Raw genomic sequence first — 17,958 nt, forward strand, 5'->3', positions numbered from 1 at the left:
TATGAAAATTAAATCTCTCAAAACAAACCACTTGTCTTCATTCTTTGCATATATTGCTTCATGCCACTCACAAGCTCCTACATCCATTGCATCGCTTTATACCGTTTGGCAGGCTGTTGTGTGCCTCCTCCTGTTTTTAATTGGCTCCATTCTGTTTTACCATCATACACTTTTATTTATTTTGTGTGTTTGTGTTGCTACGTTGCTTCATCTCTATGTGGAACAAAGCTGCCAGGAAGAGTCTGATTTGGGATGGAGGGCAATCATCATGTTACGTGATATGATCATATTGCACAGCCCCATTTAAGGTTTTTCCTCCAGATTTCTAAATGGTATCTGTTGATGTTTTCCATTATTTCTTTCAGGCGTGCCGTTGCTGCTGTATGCAAACCGGCGGGACCTTCGGCTCGTGGATGCAGCACACGAAAAGCCCAACGCCACGGTGGTGGTGGGAGGGCTGGAGGATGCCGCCGCTGTTGACTACGTCTATGCCCAGGGCCTCATCTATTGGAGCGACGTGAGTGAAGAGGCCATTAAGCGCACGGTCTTTAACCAGTCGGGGGCCAGCGTGGTCCAGACGGTGGTCCCGGGTCTTGCCTCCCCGGATGGACTGGCCTGTGATTGGTTGGCAAGTAAACTTTACTGGACAGACTCCGAAACCAATCGGATCGAGGTGGCAGAGCTGGATGGATCCTTGAGAAAGGTGTTGTTCTGGCAGGACCTTGACCAGCCAAGAGCCATCGCTCTTGATCCAGAACGAGGGTGAGTCTGTGTTGTCAGTGCAAAGCAGAGTGGAGTTCTGTTTTTTTCATCAACCTTTGGCTAATCTACAGTACATAAGAACTCTTGTTTGTTTTCTGTGACAGCAAATTGAACATCTTTAGGTTTTGGGCTGTTGGTTGGATGAAACAAAACTTTTGTAGACATTGCATTCAGACAGTCAAGAGCTTCCTGTGAACTGATCGTCTCTCTTTCCTCAGTCTGTATTCAGACTGCAACCAACTGTTATTACACGGCTCATTACAAAATAATGCCCAATAATATACCTATTAGAATTTCCCGATATCCAGTGTCTTTGTCTGATGTTTAACTTTAATCTAAACTGAAACTAAGGAGCTGTGGTTTGCTTTTCCTGACATTTCATAAATGAAATGGAGAATAGATCAAAGAATCTGTAATTAAACATATTGTTGATTTCAGCTTTTGTACAGACATACTAGAAAGTTTTCATCTGATGAACCATCAAATTGCTAGAGAATGTTGGTTTCTGTTCTAGTTTATATGTTCATATCAATGCCTATGTCATTAGTGTTTGTGGTTAAAAACTCTGCTACTCGGAGAGCGAAGAGAAGATTTCACTCTGTTTCGCACCTGAATGCACCCTGAGGCTCGGGCATGTGAACAAGAGGAGGGAGGGCGTGTTCTGCTGCTTTGTTTGTAGCTTCTCCCGGATCAGATTGGGTTGCAGGATTTCTGAACTGCTGTCCACTGGATTTTCCCGGAAAATGAACAACAGTGTCAGTGTTGGGATTTTTTTTTTTCCTCTGCCGTGAGGTCGAGGAGCTCGGTGTCGGCAGCTCAGGAATGTCTTGTATCAGGCTGAGATAGAGAAAGCATCTGCAGGAGGATAAACACTGACCGGAGGAGGAGGGTGGTTCTCAGATACATTATCACAACACATTCAAATAGCAGCAGTCCCAGTGAATGGTGATTTATTACATACCGACTTCTGTTTCCATATTCTAAACAAACTTCCTGTTGATTTTTGTGAGTAACATGAAAAGCTGCTGATGTTTATTTCAGACTCCACCTGTTGCACCTCATCTGCTGCTGTACTCACAGTATCCAACACACACACTCCCCTTTCTGTCCTTCATCACCACGTTTCCAAGTTCAGGCTCCAGAGAGGTGCAGGATTAGGATGTAAATCCATTAGGACTCAGATAAAAGAGGCCTGTAATGTATTCATTAGTTTTATTTAAATTGGAGGCTGTCGCTCCCCTTTCTCACTGTCTTTTTCTTCTCCCTTGGGTTTCTATTCATGGAACCCCCCCCCACCCTCCACCCCTTTGGTGTTTGATCCACCACCATGGTATCAGAGATAAAAGTCATACCGAGCCGGTTGCTGATTTCACTTTACTTTGAATTGTAAGTCTTGTAGATTTGTTTTCAAGTTGTTTTTGTCTGATATGTGAACACCAGTTTATTACAGCAGCCTGCTGAGGTTTTCCCTCCACACATGGAGTATCTGACAACTACAACTACAGTCAGAGTTCTGACTTTAACTTTTGGTTAAGATTTAACAAACCCACTAATGTGCGCTTGGTGAATTTTTACGGTCTTTGCATAAATATTTTAGGTGTTACCACAGTTACACAGCTTACTTAATTTTCATGCAGAGGATACAGTTCGTACGTCTGTGCACCCTCACTGACACACACTTCAGAGGCTGCAATCTGTGTTTTTAAACTATTACCTCAAGCTTGTTTTGAATGCATAAAATCAGCAAAAATCTTCAGACTCATCATATTTTGACAGCCAAGTAAAGAAATTTAGTTTGTTCTAAATATCTTACTTTTAAGCAACACATTGAAAAGTCTTTTAAATGCTGTGCATGAAGATTTGTTACAGGCTTAAAACGATGAGTTTATCATCATTTGTAGAACTGGAGAGCTGGGTGACCGTCTGTCTTTCGATGCAGTAGCTGAGTCATTGGCAAATTTTAGTGTTTTTTGTAAAGCACATTCAGACAAACGCCCCTCAAACATTTGCTTTTCTTTCATCCCCCAATTACATCTTATCTCACAGGACACACATTTATGGTTTTCCTAATGTATTGACACAGATGAGAGAAGAAGCTTTCATGTTTTCTGCTCCTGTAGAGGGAAATTAAGCTGACACCACCGGTGTCGCAGACTGAAATGAAGCCCATGGTAAACTCTCTAGTCATTGTTTTTATGTTCTGCTCACCTTTTGTATTCGTGGATTTCCAGTTTCATTGGATTGTGACAAGGAACGATGACAAAAGCAATGTCAGCTGCAGCTCCTCTTCTCTCTGCTTTCTAGAGAAGGGCCCACGTTATTTTACCTGAGATTTTAAAAAACACTACTCACAAAAAAGTTAGGGTATTCAACTTTCGGGTGCAATTTCAGGTTTTATTTACAGGTGAACGAAATATGACCTTCTCTAGACTTTTGAATGCACATGTCCAACCAACAAGGTGATTAACCACAAAAATCGACCACTAAATGTTCTGGTTCAGTGTCGATTTGTATTTGAACAGTCTTCATGCTGTTCAGTTTGACATCATGAGACCAAGGCGACGCCTAACAACCGACGAGTTATTGAGACGTTGACACTTTTTGTTGCGGTATAAACGTGAACGTTTGGTGATAAACGTGAACTGTTAGTAAAGTATTCCTATAAAAGTTATCACTGCATTACTATTGGTTGGACTCTGTAGTACTCTGGTAGTAGTATTTCAGGTGGTCACACCTTCTTTGAGACTGTTTGTTTCCACATAAAGTTTGATGTCTCCCGTTGAAGTTTTTATATTTATTTCAACACAACCAGGAAATAGATTTCAAAGCATTACACCAATGTTGGCATTTTTTCTGCGGAGAAAGTGTCATCGGTTTGATTACCCTGACAGGTATTGGAGACATCGCCAAAACCTTATTGCCTTTAACTGTTAAAAGGTGCCTTCGCACTCCAAACAGACCAGGACCGACAGGCCGAAAAGCTACTGGTGCGTTTACGACCTAAAGCTGATGCTGCACAGAGAGGGTTTGGTGTTTTCAGGGTCAGGTTCCCGATGAATAGAAATGTTAAACAAGCTGCCATTACTCTCTGTACAAATAGCTACAGCAGGTCCTGATTTAATCTGTCACATCCCCGCTGTCTGTGCGTCCCATTAACATGACACAAACGATGTTCCTTCACTGATGCAGAAAATGTATTGTATGCGTTGTGTTTTCTGTTGTTGTGTTTGGTTGCGTGTCTTTGACAAAGGCCCATTGTTGCTGCAGCAGCTGTTTTGATTTTCCAGCAGTTGGTACTGCAACACGCCAACTACACAGATTCGTGTTTGTGGGAGGGAAATAGAGCAGTAGAGACAGGAGTCTTCAATGTTCATCTAAGACGTGCTTTAGGCGGTTTGCCGAGAAAGCTTCTGCTCCTGATGTGTCGTCAGGATTTGCTGTGAGATGTACTCGGATCCTCAACTTCAGTAAATGGGTTATAACATTCAATTAAAAGTGGGAGTCAGGCTATAAATATTCTACACACTGAAATGGACCATTATCAGCAAAATGTCCTATTCCTGTGGTTATGTACAGATTGATTAGATATTGTTATACATGTTACCATTGCAGCTAATGGTGGAGGTTTTCGTAAGTGTTTTATTTATAGGTGCTTCTAGTTTAATAATGTTACGGTAAACAGGTAAATGTGATGACTCAACAGATGATTATTGGAGCAGAAAAACAGTTCTGCTGAACAGGCTTTTTGTTTTTGTTTTAAGGTTTTGCACCTTTTCTTCGCCTTTTCTCTGTGCTTGTTTTGGATGATTACAGTGAATGAAAATAAGACTCATGTCCTGGTAATTTCTTGCAGTTTTCCAGGAAAAAAATCATGTGGTTCAGTGCAAAGTTTAGGTAAACTTCAGGGAACATTGAAATGCATGTTCTTTTTATTAAAGAACATTTTTACAACTTGATCTATATAAACTCCACTGAATATTTATGAGATGTGTATTAAGTGGATTTCTGTGCTCCTCTGATTGGATAATGGAACCTTTGAGTTTCCTGTTAACAGTACAAACATTTGCTACCTGGGACAATAAATGACCTGAAAGTGCGCAGATTTAGTTTCTAAAGGTTAAATAGAGCACGAAAATATAAATATTTCTGTTCTGAAATCACCAGATAGGAATTCGTCAGGACACCACCGAGATTAGCGAATAAGAAAAAAAACTTGTTGAGCAGCTTCTTCTCTCTGTACATGAGTGAGGGCCGAGTGTCCCCGTCTGCAGCAGAGTTAACTGTGCAGGAGCACTGACTGTTCAACCTAATGTGCCACAGGTTCTGGTGGAAACTGAGACAGTGACTCTCCCGAACCAAGCAGGACCCTGTATCTGTCAGCAGACAGTCCCCATCAGCAGCAGAGTAGGACACGGATCAGTTTTCATGTTCATTCTTCTATTCTGTAAACTGAACTGTTTACTGAGGACGTGTAGATTGTTTAGTGCTGCTGCAGCCGATGGCCTCCAGGTGCTGGTTCGTCTCGTACTGAAATTAATGTCTTCTCGGGGTTGTGCAGCGTATGTGGGCAGAGGAGCTCAAAAGAAACCCCTCCCTTCAGCAAACGTCACAATATTATGTTAGAACGTCACATTATATAATTGAAAAATAAAAAAGAGCTTAATGTGATAATTGATAGATTAATTGCCAAATATCATTTGTAGGTCTGCACCCAACGATTATTTTATTTGTCAAAGACAAGCAGCTAATCTTGTTTTCAGAAAGTAAAATATGCAAGTGTTTGACTTTCATTTCCCTGACTTTCTTACAAATTGACTGATAGCAAAATGACAACTTTTGTTTCAGTCTGTATCAAAAAAACAAACAAACATTGTTCGGTTTTCAAATCTTTGATCAGTTTGCAGTCAGTAATGGTCTGTAATAATAAAACAGGAGGAACAAAGCAAAAATACAGTGTTAGCTGCAACTTCCAACCAAGGAAACAAATCCCACAATAATTAGATCCAAATAATAGAGATAAAGGAGAAAGTGCAGGTTTTTAAAGTCCATCTGTTACCATGATAAAGCAAGGCTTCACATTGAGACTCTGGATTGCTCAAAAAAAGTCATAAACCTGATGAATCCTGTTAAATTTTCTAACGCTAAACCACATTTTTTTTGTAAATGGCATTTTGCTGAAAAGTGAAGAATTTGGTTATTTTTAGGGTTTGTTTCTCCACATGTTTTCAGTCTGTGGTCAGCTTCAGTTTGCAGCTATGCAGCTGAGTCTTTGAGGGGAAAAATGGTTTTCCCAATCCACGGTGGAACGCAGAGCTGGACTCAGTTCAACCAGGATGATTAATGCATCAGGTACCAAATACAATGCAGCGCTTGTGGTGAGGGGATGTGTTGTGTGCACGCCATTTCACTGGAGTCTTTCTTTTTCTCCTGTTTTTAACCGAGCTCAGCCCCATTGTTCGGACTGAATGTTTGAACTGCATTAAAAACCTGTGAGCTACGTGTCCTGTGCCTTGTGTGAACACTTAAACTTTACATGTGCAGTAATAATTTAAGATTTAGGTTCATGTGTGTGCTTCGGCCTCCAGAGTTTGTGAGGGGGGGTGTTAGAACCCTTCAGTCAGTCATCGCGTGGAGGTTAGTCACAGCTCACAGCTCAGTTGGTTGTTGCACTTTGCTTTGTTTGCAGTGAAACCCAAGCAGCTGCTGTGTTTAAAGGCTGTTGCTGTTTTTGCTCCTGGGCAGGCTATCAGTTAAAGCTTTTGTCTTGGGCTGAATGGGATTACGTGGAGAGGCCCAGCAGCTCTGTTAGTGGGTCATTCCCTCATCTGGAAACATGACGTTCCAGCACACGATGATACTCGCTGCTTTGTACTTGTGGCATAGATTGGCTTTGGCATTTTCCTCACAATACTCACCCACTGTGAGCTGATGTGGTTCAACCTTTAGCCACTGCGTAAAAAGCTGTTGTTCCATTCACCTGGTGTTTCATGTTATTGAGCTGTAAAGGAGGAGTTCCGGGTTTAGTTTAAGTCTGGTTCATTGTAGATCGACATGAAACTCCTGGTTGGACAAACTGTACAGAAGAACAGAGTCTATGAATTAAATCGAGATACTGATAATCCCGACTACACGTCATCCTTATTTATTCCTGTTTCTCTTCAGAAACACCGTGTAAACCTGAGAACAGAATGTGGGCTTTTCCAACAATACAGACACTGCAGACTAGTCTAAACTGGCCCCAGACCAGAGCTCAGTAATGGTGGTGTTGAGCAGAGGGTGGAGGGCAGATGGGGGCTGTCCAGCTGTGCTGGTAATTAAGGTGAATAAAGAGGAGAATTAGCACCACAGCAGTAACCCCCACCTTTCTACCAGCCCCCCTGCAGCTGATTATGGTCCTGATGTGCAGGAGAAACAGTCTGGAAGGAAAGGAGTCGATTGGTTGTTTTGTAGTTAAACAGTTTTTGTTCTACAAAGTGACAGACCAGTATCAGCTTACATGATAGAAACCACATATTAGTCTGAGCTTAAGTTTTATTCCGTCAAACAGCTGTCTGATTAAAAATCAAGCTTTACTAAACATTATTCCAAAATACTGTTTTTACTAATGAAGAAAAACTAAATAACTAAATTTCCATGTATGACTAAAGATGGAAAGGATTAGGGCTGCGACGAATAGTTGATTAAGGGATTAATAAAGCATACTTTTAAGACTGAAACTTTAGTTTTTAGTTACCACCAAAATGTGCTTGTTTTAGCTTCTTAAATGTATAAATTTTCATTTTCTAGACAAAAGTCAGCCTCTTTATTTGTTGTTTGCTCAAGTCAGACTCTGTCATTTCACAGGACATCACACAAACAGTGCAAAAAATATATATAGTTACATTCATTCTTTATAAAGGTTTAGTGGATAAAGAGACAAAATAAAATAAAAGTATTAAATTAACCAAGACAGTATACTATAAATAATGGCAATCAGTCTTGCAAAGGAAAAAAGTTGAGAAAGTAATATTAAACTTCAAAAACACAAATCAAAATTTGTGGTTTCCTTTTTTGAAGTTTTTTTTGTTTCTATTGTAACTGTGTTTTTAAAATAGTGAATTCAGTGGAGTAATGAATGTGCAAAGAGAAAATCCTAGAATAATAGAATAGAATGGGTAAAATCCAGACAGGAAAAACTGTTAACTTTGGCAAAAAGCTTATTGTTTGTTTTTTGTTTGTTTGATTTTAATTATGAACGGAAATTAATCAAGTAGACAACATTTCACAGTAAATCACTGAAGAATAAAAAACAATGATGAAGATACTGCGCTGCTTTTTTTTTTTTTTTTTTTTTAAGTCTGAATAATTCAGGTCTGTACATCTCATCGCTACACGTCTGCACCTGGTAAGATCAGAAAGTATCTCCTGAACAACAATAATGTATTTCAGCTGTTCAGCAGGTGTTGAATCGTTTGTGTCTTGGTTCCTACATGTAGATGGAGGTGGCATCAGCTACTTGGCCTGCATCTCGTCTCTGGTTGGTTGCCTAGCAACAGCACATCAGTAACTGTACATTCTCCACTGGAGACTCATCTTAGTCTTCTTACTGTACATGGTTCCTTCACAGACACTCGTCCTCTCCAGGGTTTTAGACGATGTGATTTCATTTGTTAGGTTTTGTTGTGACATGAAGTGAAATGTATTAACTTAAATGGGTTATAATGCTTTGTAACTTATTAACTTATAATCTTATTTCTTCAAGCTTGCAAGTACAAAGAAAGCACTACATATAACCTTAAACTGTAAAGTACCCTGAGTAAAACATAACAAAATATATTAATTTCATATTATACAGGCCCTTTTTATTGGTGCAGTACACACACTTTTCAGTGCTTCCTCCACACTGTTAAAGATTTAGCTATTTACAATAAAAACCAGAAGGTGGGTTCATGTATGAATTCCTCGTTGGACCAAACCTTGCCTGTGACTCTGTAACGATAGGAAACGAAATACTGCTTTCTCTGTTTTTGTCTGACACTGTCGTCCTGTCTTTCCACAGGTACATGTACTGGACAGACTGGGGGGAGGTCCCAAAGATTGAGCGGGCAGGGATGGACGGGACCAATCGCTCAATGATCATTGATAAAGAGATCTACTGGCCCAATGGGCTGACTCTGGACTACAGCCAGCAGAAACTGTACTGGGCCGATGCCAAACACAACTTCATCCACCGCTCCAACCTGGATGGCTCCTCCAGGTACAGAAATGCACCTTTGTGGTTCAGCAAGGGTTTGTTTGAAAGTGTCCTAATGCATTCAAACTCTTATTGAAGAAAAAACACACAAGCCATTTACGGAAAAGAAAAATCAATTGGAATTGCTTTTGATTGTATCCTGACTAGTGTAGTAAGTGTTTTTTGTGGGGGATTTTTGTTTGTTTGTTTTCCCTATCAATTAGTTGGTATTGCAGTGCTGTTTAAATTAGTCAGTAAACCGAAGTAACATGTTATTATGTTGTGCATTCTTTAATAATTTCAGCTTTAAATGTGAGATCTGTTTGTAATAAAACCTTCAGCCTTTCACTGTAAAAAATGATAATATTTATGGCTTGGCACTCTGTGTGTTCTTTCCTGAAGTCTCGCCTTTATGTCAGATCTATACAGCGTCTGTTATTAGCAGGAAGTCTGCAGCCTGTGGGGAAGATGTTAAAACCAAAACCTGTGTTGTTTCTTTCCAGGGAGGTTGTGGTGAAAGGAGAGCTGCCTCACCCCTTCGCCCTCACACTATATGAGGACACTCTGTTCTGGACAGACTGGAACACCCACTCCATCCACTCCTGTAAGAAACAGACTGGAGCCGAACAACGCGTCGTCCACTCGCACATCTTCTCACCCATGGACATCCACGTCTTCAGCTCCAGGAGACAACCCACCTGTGAGTTCCTCTCAGTCCTCCATCCGATCGTGGGACCAACAGCAGGTTTTAAATGCTGCTCTGAGGATTTATGAGCTTTAGTATCTGTAAACAAGTTTAAAACCTGTGATGAGGAACTTTCCCAAACTGGAAGTGTCTGCTTAAAGGACAAGTTCAGCATTTTGGTTAACAACAGGAAGCTGCACACAGTCCCAGTTTAGCTGAACACCAAAGATTAATCAGCAGTAACTGCAGAGTCACTAATTGTTTTGTCCAAAGTTTAAAATTAATTCTTAAAAAAACAACCAATCTTTACCTTTGAGAAGCTGGAAGCTGTAAATGTTTGGCTGTTTGAGTTACACAACTGTTAAAATGTGGTTAAAATAAGTAGAAAAAAAGGAGAGTGGAGACACAGCCGATACACAGTGAGAAGCATCTGAATGAAAATACCTCCAGTGGAAAGCGATTTATTTAAGCCTCTACGAGGCCCTTTGAGTTAGTTAGACTTTGAACTTTGGGTTTAAATTAAGGAGGCACTGACTGTTACCCCTCATTCACTCAGCTGCTTGCCCTGTCCGGACCGTTTTGTTATGTACATGCAATGTTGGCGAAAGCTGATTGAAACTCTGGTTAGGTGTAAACATGGCAGAGAAACTGATGATCTGATGGAGAAAACTGCCTGGTGAAATCCAGTTTCCCTAATCCCCTACCCAAAATATGGAACCCAGCTTTCCCGTTTACATGACAGCTAGGAAATTGGCTTTCCCAAGAAATCTGACTCTAACCTCCTACTTAAGTCTGTCCAAAATAAACAACTAGCCCTTAAGTTCATCAGTCATTAGACAGGAAACATTTGCTGTTTCCGCCATTTTGTTGATTTTTGTTTTGTTTTTTTAAATCAAAGTAAGCTAAATTTTTTTATTTATTTCTTTAAAGCAGATCTTTAATTGTAGTTGTTGGTTTGTGTGATGTTAAATGCAGTTTTACATAAGGAAAGAATCTGACCAGGCTTTTGTGAATAAACAAATGTCAGTCGGATAAAAAGATGAAACGGTGTTAGTTGGAGTTGGCGATGTTTAACCTTTAGTTAAGTGGAGTCCTTTTGTTTGCTGTCAGCAGTGAGCAGCCCGTGCTCGGTGAACAACGGAGGATGTTCCCACCTTTGCCTCCTCTCTCCAATGAAGCCCCACTATCAGTGTGCCTGTCCCACCGGAGTGCAGCTGCTAGAAGACGGGAAGACCTGCAGAGAAGGTGAGGACACGCTCAGTCAGCTGGCTACTGCTGAAAGACTGCTGCACAGTGATAACGTCTGTCAGTTTACTATCAAAGACATGCATCTGTAATCTGTCATCTAAAATGCATCTGACATTTTGGTCCCTTTTAATTATTCAAGTCTTTAAAGATCTAAATGAGTCTGAACCTTATTTAATACCTGGAGTTCAGTTAAACAGTTTTTAATGTTAGGTCATATAATACTTACTTAATACAAACTTAGTTTAATGTTTCTCAAAATATTATATGCCAAGTCATGCCAGCTATAGATGATGTGCTTATATTAGTGGTGCATTTTAACATTCAACATCTGCAAACATCACAGCACAGCGTAGTGAAAAGTTTTTTTACAAGTTTGAAAAAGCTGCATTGGTCACAGTAGCGTGAAGATACATGTACGTAGGCAAAAGTCCTGTTTGCGTCACCGATAGCACAGCAGATGTTTTTTTTTTATTATTTTGTACCTTCTGAAATGGTGGGAGTGATCCTAAGAGAAGCCCCTGCAGAGAAAAACGTTATCTAAAGCAAAATGGTTTGTGAATTGCGTCAGTGAAAGTTGTAGAAGTTTAGATTTGGACATTACTACTATTTTCTTGAAGAAAAAAGACAAACACAATAAAACCCTGTTGTGTAACCACTCACAAGAATTCAGCCCAAATGGACAGATTGAATTCATTAGTGTGTGTGTGTGTGTGTGTGAGCTTCGTGTTCCTGCAGGAAGAGAAGCCAGCAGATTCTCTCTACAGCAAAATCCATGAGTAGGGCTCGACTATGAGGCTGCTCAATAAATGATCCATCATTTTATTGATTGATGAAAAGTTGTGAATTTTTCAGTTTTTTTTTTTTACCCAAATTGTGTTGCCTTGCTTTATTGCTATGCAGTTGATTCAAATTAGATTTATTTAAACTAGTATCTAGTGCCACATGTGCCACCCTATGAAAAGATAATGCTCGAAAGGCTCCTCTCTTATTACATATAGTTAACATTGTAAAGAATAATGTTTAAAACAGCTATGCAACAAAAACTACCCTCAGTAACTGCATGCTGTGCTATGAGTGCTTCCAAAAGACAGGTGACCTACACACAGTCACGCTCTAAAAATGCGACAGTGCACGCTCATACGGTACGGTGACTGTTGCTAACAGGAGGCTAATGCTACAGCTTTTATGCAGACACAGTGATTTTCTTTCAGTGAAAAGGCTGCACAGAAGTCAAGCCGTGGAGAGAAGGGGGGACAGCTGGCAGCAGAGGAAGTAGAAATCTTAGTTTTGATTGAGGCTTTTTTTTTTTTTTACATTGATGACCATCAAAAAACGTAATTGATAAAATGAATCTATGACCTGCCCCACTCATCCGTTTCTCGGACTTAAAGAATGTAATGACGTGGTCGCTTCCCTTCTCTCCATCTCAACACCGTTGTTGTCTCAGAACACTTGAAGCAGCTTAAGGTGTTGTGGTCTGACCTGCTGTTGCTGTTGTAGCACCACTCCATCACCAGGCTGGCTGTTTGAATGGCAGCCCCTTAACGTTTCTCTCCCTGAGCTTCTTTTATTTACATTTTTTTGGTTCGGTAACCTTCGCCTGCAGAGTATAGGCGGGGTACCTTTTGTGAAAGACAGGATCACATGCTCCCCCTGCAGACAATGCTTCCTTTCACTGTCGGGGCTTAACTATTTTAGTAAAAGGCTTTTTTTTTATTTTTTATTTTTTTGCATTGTAAACCAAAGTTTCTGAGTGAAAACATGGCCACAGTCTGACCTGAAGGGTTGACGTTTATTGTTTGACTGCAGCCATGTATCTCCTCGTTGGAAACCCCAAAACCCTCCACCAACATACCAAACGGTGTTAATTTTAGGAAGTTAAAAGTTACCAAATAAGTTGCTTTTGTTCAGCATCAACACTCGTTTAGACTCTGAAGAAATGATTTTGATTGAGAGAATGAAAAGCTTCAATCAATTTACCATATGTGAAAAGCAGTTAATTTACTCAACTTCTTTACTGAAGTTCATTGTTGTAGTTAAATAGAGGATTTATCTGTTGATGCTGTGGTAATACTTGTACTGCACTACATTTCAAAAGGAAGATGAATCTTGTGGCTAAGCTTAGAAACCACTGGTCTCCAACGTTTTTGGTCACATTTTCAGATGTCTCTGATCAGTTCCAGTAAGGACACATCTATTCTAAATCTCTCACATGGCTTTATTTCAGTAACCGTTCATGTCCCAGAAAGGTAAAGATGCTTTCAATAAAACCAGAACTAGGAAGTTGGCAAAGAATTGTCAACATCTCTAAGCTTTGAAACATTACTCAAAAACGTATAATGTTGTGATAAACAGTTGGCGAGCAAATGTTTGAAAGTTCGAAAAGAGCAAAACACTTTTATTCACGAACACAAAATAAATGCACATTCAGCTAGTATAATTATTTTTTTCCAGTCAGCAAAGTTTCTTTTTAATTTATCAAGGGCTTGCAAATGTTTGCACCAATGTGATATATTTTTTTATTTTTCCTACACTGTTTAAAATACATTCTTTGACCTTTTGTGTTGGAAGATAAAAGAACATTTGTACTCGCTAAATGTGCTATAAATATGATCATCTTTTCCTTTGGGCTGTTCCCTTTCAGGTGTCTCCACAGCGAATCATGTGTCTCCATCTAACTCTGTCCTCTGCATCCTCTTCACTCACACCAACTAACTTCATGTCCTCTATAACTACATCCATAAATCTCCTCTTTGCTCTTCCTCTAGACCTCCTGCCTGGCAGCTCCAACCTCAGCATCCATCTACCGATATATTCACAGTTTCTCCTCTGAACATGTCCAAACCACGTCAATCTGGCCTCTCTGCCTTTATCTCCAACACATTTAACATGATCTGTCCCTCTGATGTCCTCATTCCTGATCCTGTCCATCCTCGTCACTCCCAAAGAGAACCTCAACATCTGCCTCATGTCTTTCCTTCATCTCTAAGCTGAACAACATCGCTGGTCTCACCACTGTCTTTAACACCTTTCCTTTCATTCTTCCTATAAATATGATGTTGATGAAAAATGATTTGCTTTCACTGTTTACTATTTAATACAAGGGTGCTAGCTTTTGATCCCAACTGTTAAAACATATACGATGGCACAGCTTTACATTATAAATGTACATTAAAAATGGGATGATTGAACTGAAGAAATGATCATTTGTTGCCAATTATTCAGCTCAAAGTTTGGCTGGGATGCCATTAGTTTTACTGCGTAGCCACAGGACGAACGCTTCTGCACATATGAAAAATGTTTGTCTCTGTTCCCACTAAATCTTCAGCAACTCTCACTCTGATCTTTAAATACTTGAAAAACAAATCTCGTTCCTCTGCATTTTTGCTTTTGGCTTATCCATGTGTGATTGTTCAAACAAAGACTTAATTTTCACATTGTATGTGGGGTAGAGAGAAACTTGTCGAGAAAACTTCAGGACGTAACATCTGTGACAGTTTGGGATTTAACTTTAGATACCTGGTTATTGTAGTCTAGCAATAAACAGTGTTCGAGTAGAACTTTGTTGTCTACCAGTCCTGACCTTTCTGTTCCTCTGCAGGTGCGACTCAGATGCTGCTCTTGGCTCGAAGAACAGACCTTCGGCGAATCTCTCTGGACACGCCAGACTTCACCGATATCATCCTGCAGGTAGATGACATCCGCCACGCAATTGCTATCGACTACGACCCAGTGGAGGGCTACATCTACTGGACGGATGACGAAGTGAAAGCCATTCGACGTTCCCTACTGGATGGCAGCGATGCCCAGTTTGTGGTTACGTCTCAGGTGAACCATCCTGATGGTATCGCTGTAGACTGGATTGCACGGAATCTTTACTGGACTGACACTGGCACTGACCGCATTGAGGTGACCCGACTCAATGGTACCATGCGAAAGATCCTGATCTCTGAAGACCTGGACGAGCCTAGAGCCATAGTCCTTGACCCTGTTGCAGGGTGAGTCAAACAGTTTCATTCATTCAATGAATTTACTGCATATTTGCATTGTTTAGTCCATGATTTAATTTAATTACTGAGTAAAATGCATTGGAGTCAATGATGTGCATTGACATGGTATAAAGATGTAAGAGGTAAGAAGACACTCGACCCTAATTGGAGATTAGAGTCGAGGGTCGAGATTAATGTCTCATTCTCCATTGATGAATAGACTGAGCAATTTTTTTTATTAGGGGGCTCGATAATGACAAAGTACACGTTGTCATGTTAACACAAACATATTTAATTAAATACACGATCTTCTAGGCTGACACTGTGATTGCCGTTAGATTAACTGTACAGCACTAGTTGCCTCTAAAGCTACAACGATTGTCGTTTATTATTCCATTAGTGGATTCTCAGAAAATGAAACAAAAAATATGCAGTTATAAATGTAATTTTTGTCCATTTTGTTTTTAAGAAACAAACTCAAAACTTTTTCAGCAATTGCTGCTTTTTTAAAATACATCATAATAAACAGAATATTTTTATACGTTTTAAATGGGACAGCTCAGATTTTTTTCATTATTCCCTTACTTGTTAGTAGTTGAAGCTGTTGTTTCGTAATCACTCCTCATGCTGATAGATCTTATAAGATAATGTGGGTGCCAATAATTTGTGCCACTAACCGGCACTGATTACTTTCTCCTCCGTCTGTTCAGGTACATGTACTGGACCGATTGGGGTGAGGTGCCAAAGATTGAGCGAGCTGATCTGGATGGCATGGAGCGAGTGGTAATGGTGAACACCTCCCTGGGCTGGCCCAATGGCCTCGCGCTTGACTATCAAGAGCGAAAAATCTACTGGGGAGACGCCAAGACGGATAAGATCGAGGTTGGAATTTTGTTGGTGCTTGTGTGTGTGTCTGTGTCTGTTTTTACCTACAGTGCAGTGACAGTTCTTCTCTTTAAAGTTTAACTCCTGCTGGTTTCACAGCTGCTCCTCACTGCCACTGTTAACTTCTGAACACGACCTCCCACCGGGCTGGTCACGAAGCCAAAGTGCACCAGACTCAGTGGGAGACAGGCTGACGCTTCCGGTCAGCTTTCAAAATAGACAATCCACTTGACCATTTCCACAATTTAAGGAAGGGAACAGACCAGCTTTTTAACCACGAGCAAGTGTTTGAAACAAAACACATCACATCTTATTCTTGCAGCATATTGTCAGAGGCAGCACCTTCGCTATGCATTTACTTGACCTGCCTTCTTGAGCCTTCAAAATAAAAGCACACAGCCAGCCAAACACATTAAACACAGTTTAAATTAGTTTAACAGAGAAACATTTTACAGGTGTCTCAAAGTCTTTGTTGTGGCTGTTGGCTGAAATAATTTAACATGAGTGCTAGTACTTAGTAAGTGTTCGTGTTTTGTTTCTACTCTTCTAAACAGGACAAGAACAAACCCGAAAGAATTTGATACATATGTCCAGCTTGGAAAACATGTGTCCAGCTGCTGATTATCAAACTAAAACAATATGCTGAGCATAATATAGACATGCACCTCTTTTACTCAGCATTTCCTACATTTTGCAGATGCTGATTAAATAAATAATGATGCCTAGCCCGACCCAAGCCCTAACCCCACTTGAACCAGCTACCTCTGCCTGCTCCCGAGCTGCACAGTTTGTATTGGAAGATGTAAAGCTTTTAGCTTCAGGCTGTGAGTAAGACACATGAATGTCCTGGAGTCTGTTTGAGAGCAAGTGGACAAACTAGATTGGTCACAGGAAGCCTAAGAAATGTCTGAAATAAGTGTAGTTGGTATTTCAAGCATTTTTAGCAACTAGGCCTTAATGATGCCACTGTATAGTAGATAGTCACAGTTTATGTTTCTCTTGCAGAGCATCATTATAACTAAGTGACCATTTATTGCCTTAGAATGTAACATATAATAAACGGTAATATGAAAAATAACTACCCAAACACTGCCATAGGTAAATAATACTCAGTGATTTAGACAAAGCTTTTCTTTGCACTTTCTCTGGAAAGTGTCACACTTGATATTTAATAACGTTTGTCACAGTAGTAGCACCTCTGTCTCTTCAGTCAGAAAACTTTTGAATCTACGTCAAAGCTGTGAAATCTGTGCTGACAGTCCAGGGAAGACTGTTACCTTGTTTTATTTTGTGGGACTGGTCTCCTCAGGACCATCAGAGGTGACGGTGTTGGCTCTGGTCTCACTCTCTAGTATCCCCTGCTGGACTGAGAGGTTTGGGGAGCTGAGGGGGCCTCCGCAGGCCTCCTTCCTCCCCTCAGGTTTCTTGGAGGACCCGGTTTTTGTGGTAAGATCCCACATCTGGTTCCAATTGCGGCTTGCTCTCCAGCTGCGGTCAGCTCTGTTTAGAATAGACCCAGAATCTGAAACCGTCGCCACACTGCGGTCACAACTCCCAAACCAGCGGAGACCTTTTGGCTGAGGCCATTGCGCTGAGATGGAAACTTCATTTTATATTTATACACACCACGTTCTCCTCGTGTGTGTGTGCGTGTGCGCGCGCATGCAAAGGATGTTTAGAAAGATGGCAGCTGGCCACACTAGGGCTGTTCTGCTAGCAGCGAATAGCGTCGCTCCACGCTGCATTGATCAGTGAGAGGATTGGGCAGATTAGAGGAGAATGTTGTCCAAACTCTTCAGTCCTGGACTTTCCCTCCCACCTACTCCACTGTGTACTGGCTGCACAGAGGAGAACTTTCAGCCAGAGACCGATCGCAGTCAAGTTCTCCACAGAACAACACAGGAGATCCTTTCTCCTAGTGGACATTAAACTGTTCCACTCATTCCCCTTCTGTAATAAGGAGGGGGACTGAGTTGTCCAAATGGACAAATAATATTGCTTTTATTTCATTGGGCGACTGTGGAGCAGGAAGGTAGAGCGGTCGTCCATAAATCTCGCAGTTTGTTGGTTCAATCGGCTCCTCCGGTCACATGTCGAAGTGTCCTTCAGGAAGACACTGAACCCCAACTTGGTTGCTCCCAGTAAGCGTTGGCCAGCTCCCGTGTGTGTGTGTGAGT

The 17,958-nt window shown here is 40.8% G+C and overlaps 1 protein-coding gene across 4 annotated transcripts in view; it reads left to right on the forward strand.

Moving 5' to 3' along the window:
• The window catches only part of lrp6 (low density lipoprotein receptor-related protein 6), a 44,229-nt gene that overhangs the window by 4,802 nt on the left and 21,469 nt on the right, over positions 1 to 17,958 (forward strand). For 2 of the 4 annotated variants that reach the window (XM_067490835.1, XM_067490837.1), the window contains exons 2-7: positions 366 to 762; positions 8,801 to 8,998; positions 9,478 to 9,674; positions 10,770 to 10,904; positions 14,509 to 14,905; positions 15,607 to 15,778. In XM_067490835.1, coding sequence (XP_067346936.1) covers positions 366 to 762; positions 8,801 to 8,998; positions 9,478 to 9,674; positions 10,770 to 10,904; positions 14,509 to 14,905; positions 15,607 to 15,778 — 1,496 coding nt within the window. The remainder of the gene's footprint in view (positions 1 to 365; positions 763 to 8,800; positions 8,999 to 9,477; positions 9,675 to 10,769; positions 10,905 to 14,508; positions 14,906 to 15,606; positions 15,779 to 17,958) is intronic. The other 2 variants (XM_067490836.1, XM_067490838.1) reach the window with 1 other exon arrangement.

This window comes from Channa argus, chromosome 21, assembly GCF_033026475.1.
Source record: "Channa argus isolate prfri chromosome 21, Channa argus male v1.0, whole genome shotgun sequence".
In the NCBI taxonomy this organism is placed as follows: domain Eukaryota; kingdom Metazoa; phylum Chordata; class Actinopteri; order Anabantiformes; family Channidae; genus Channa; species Channa argus.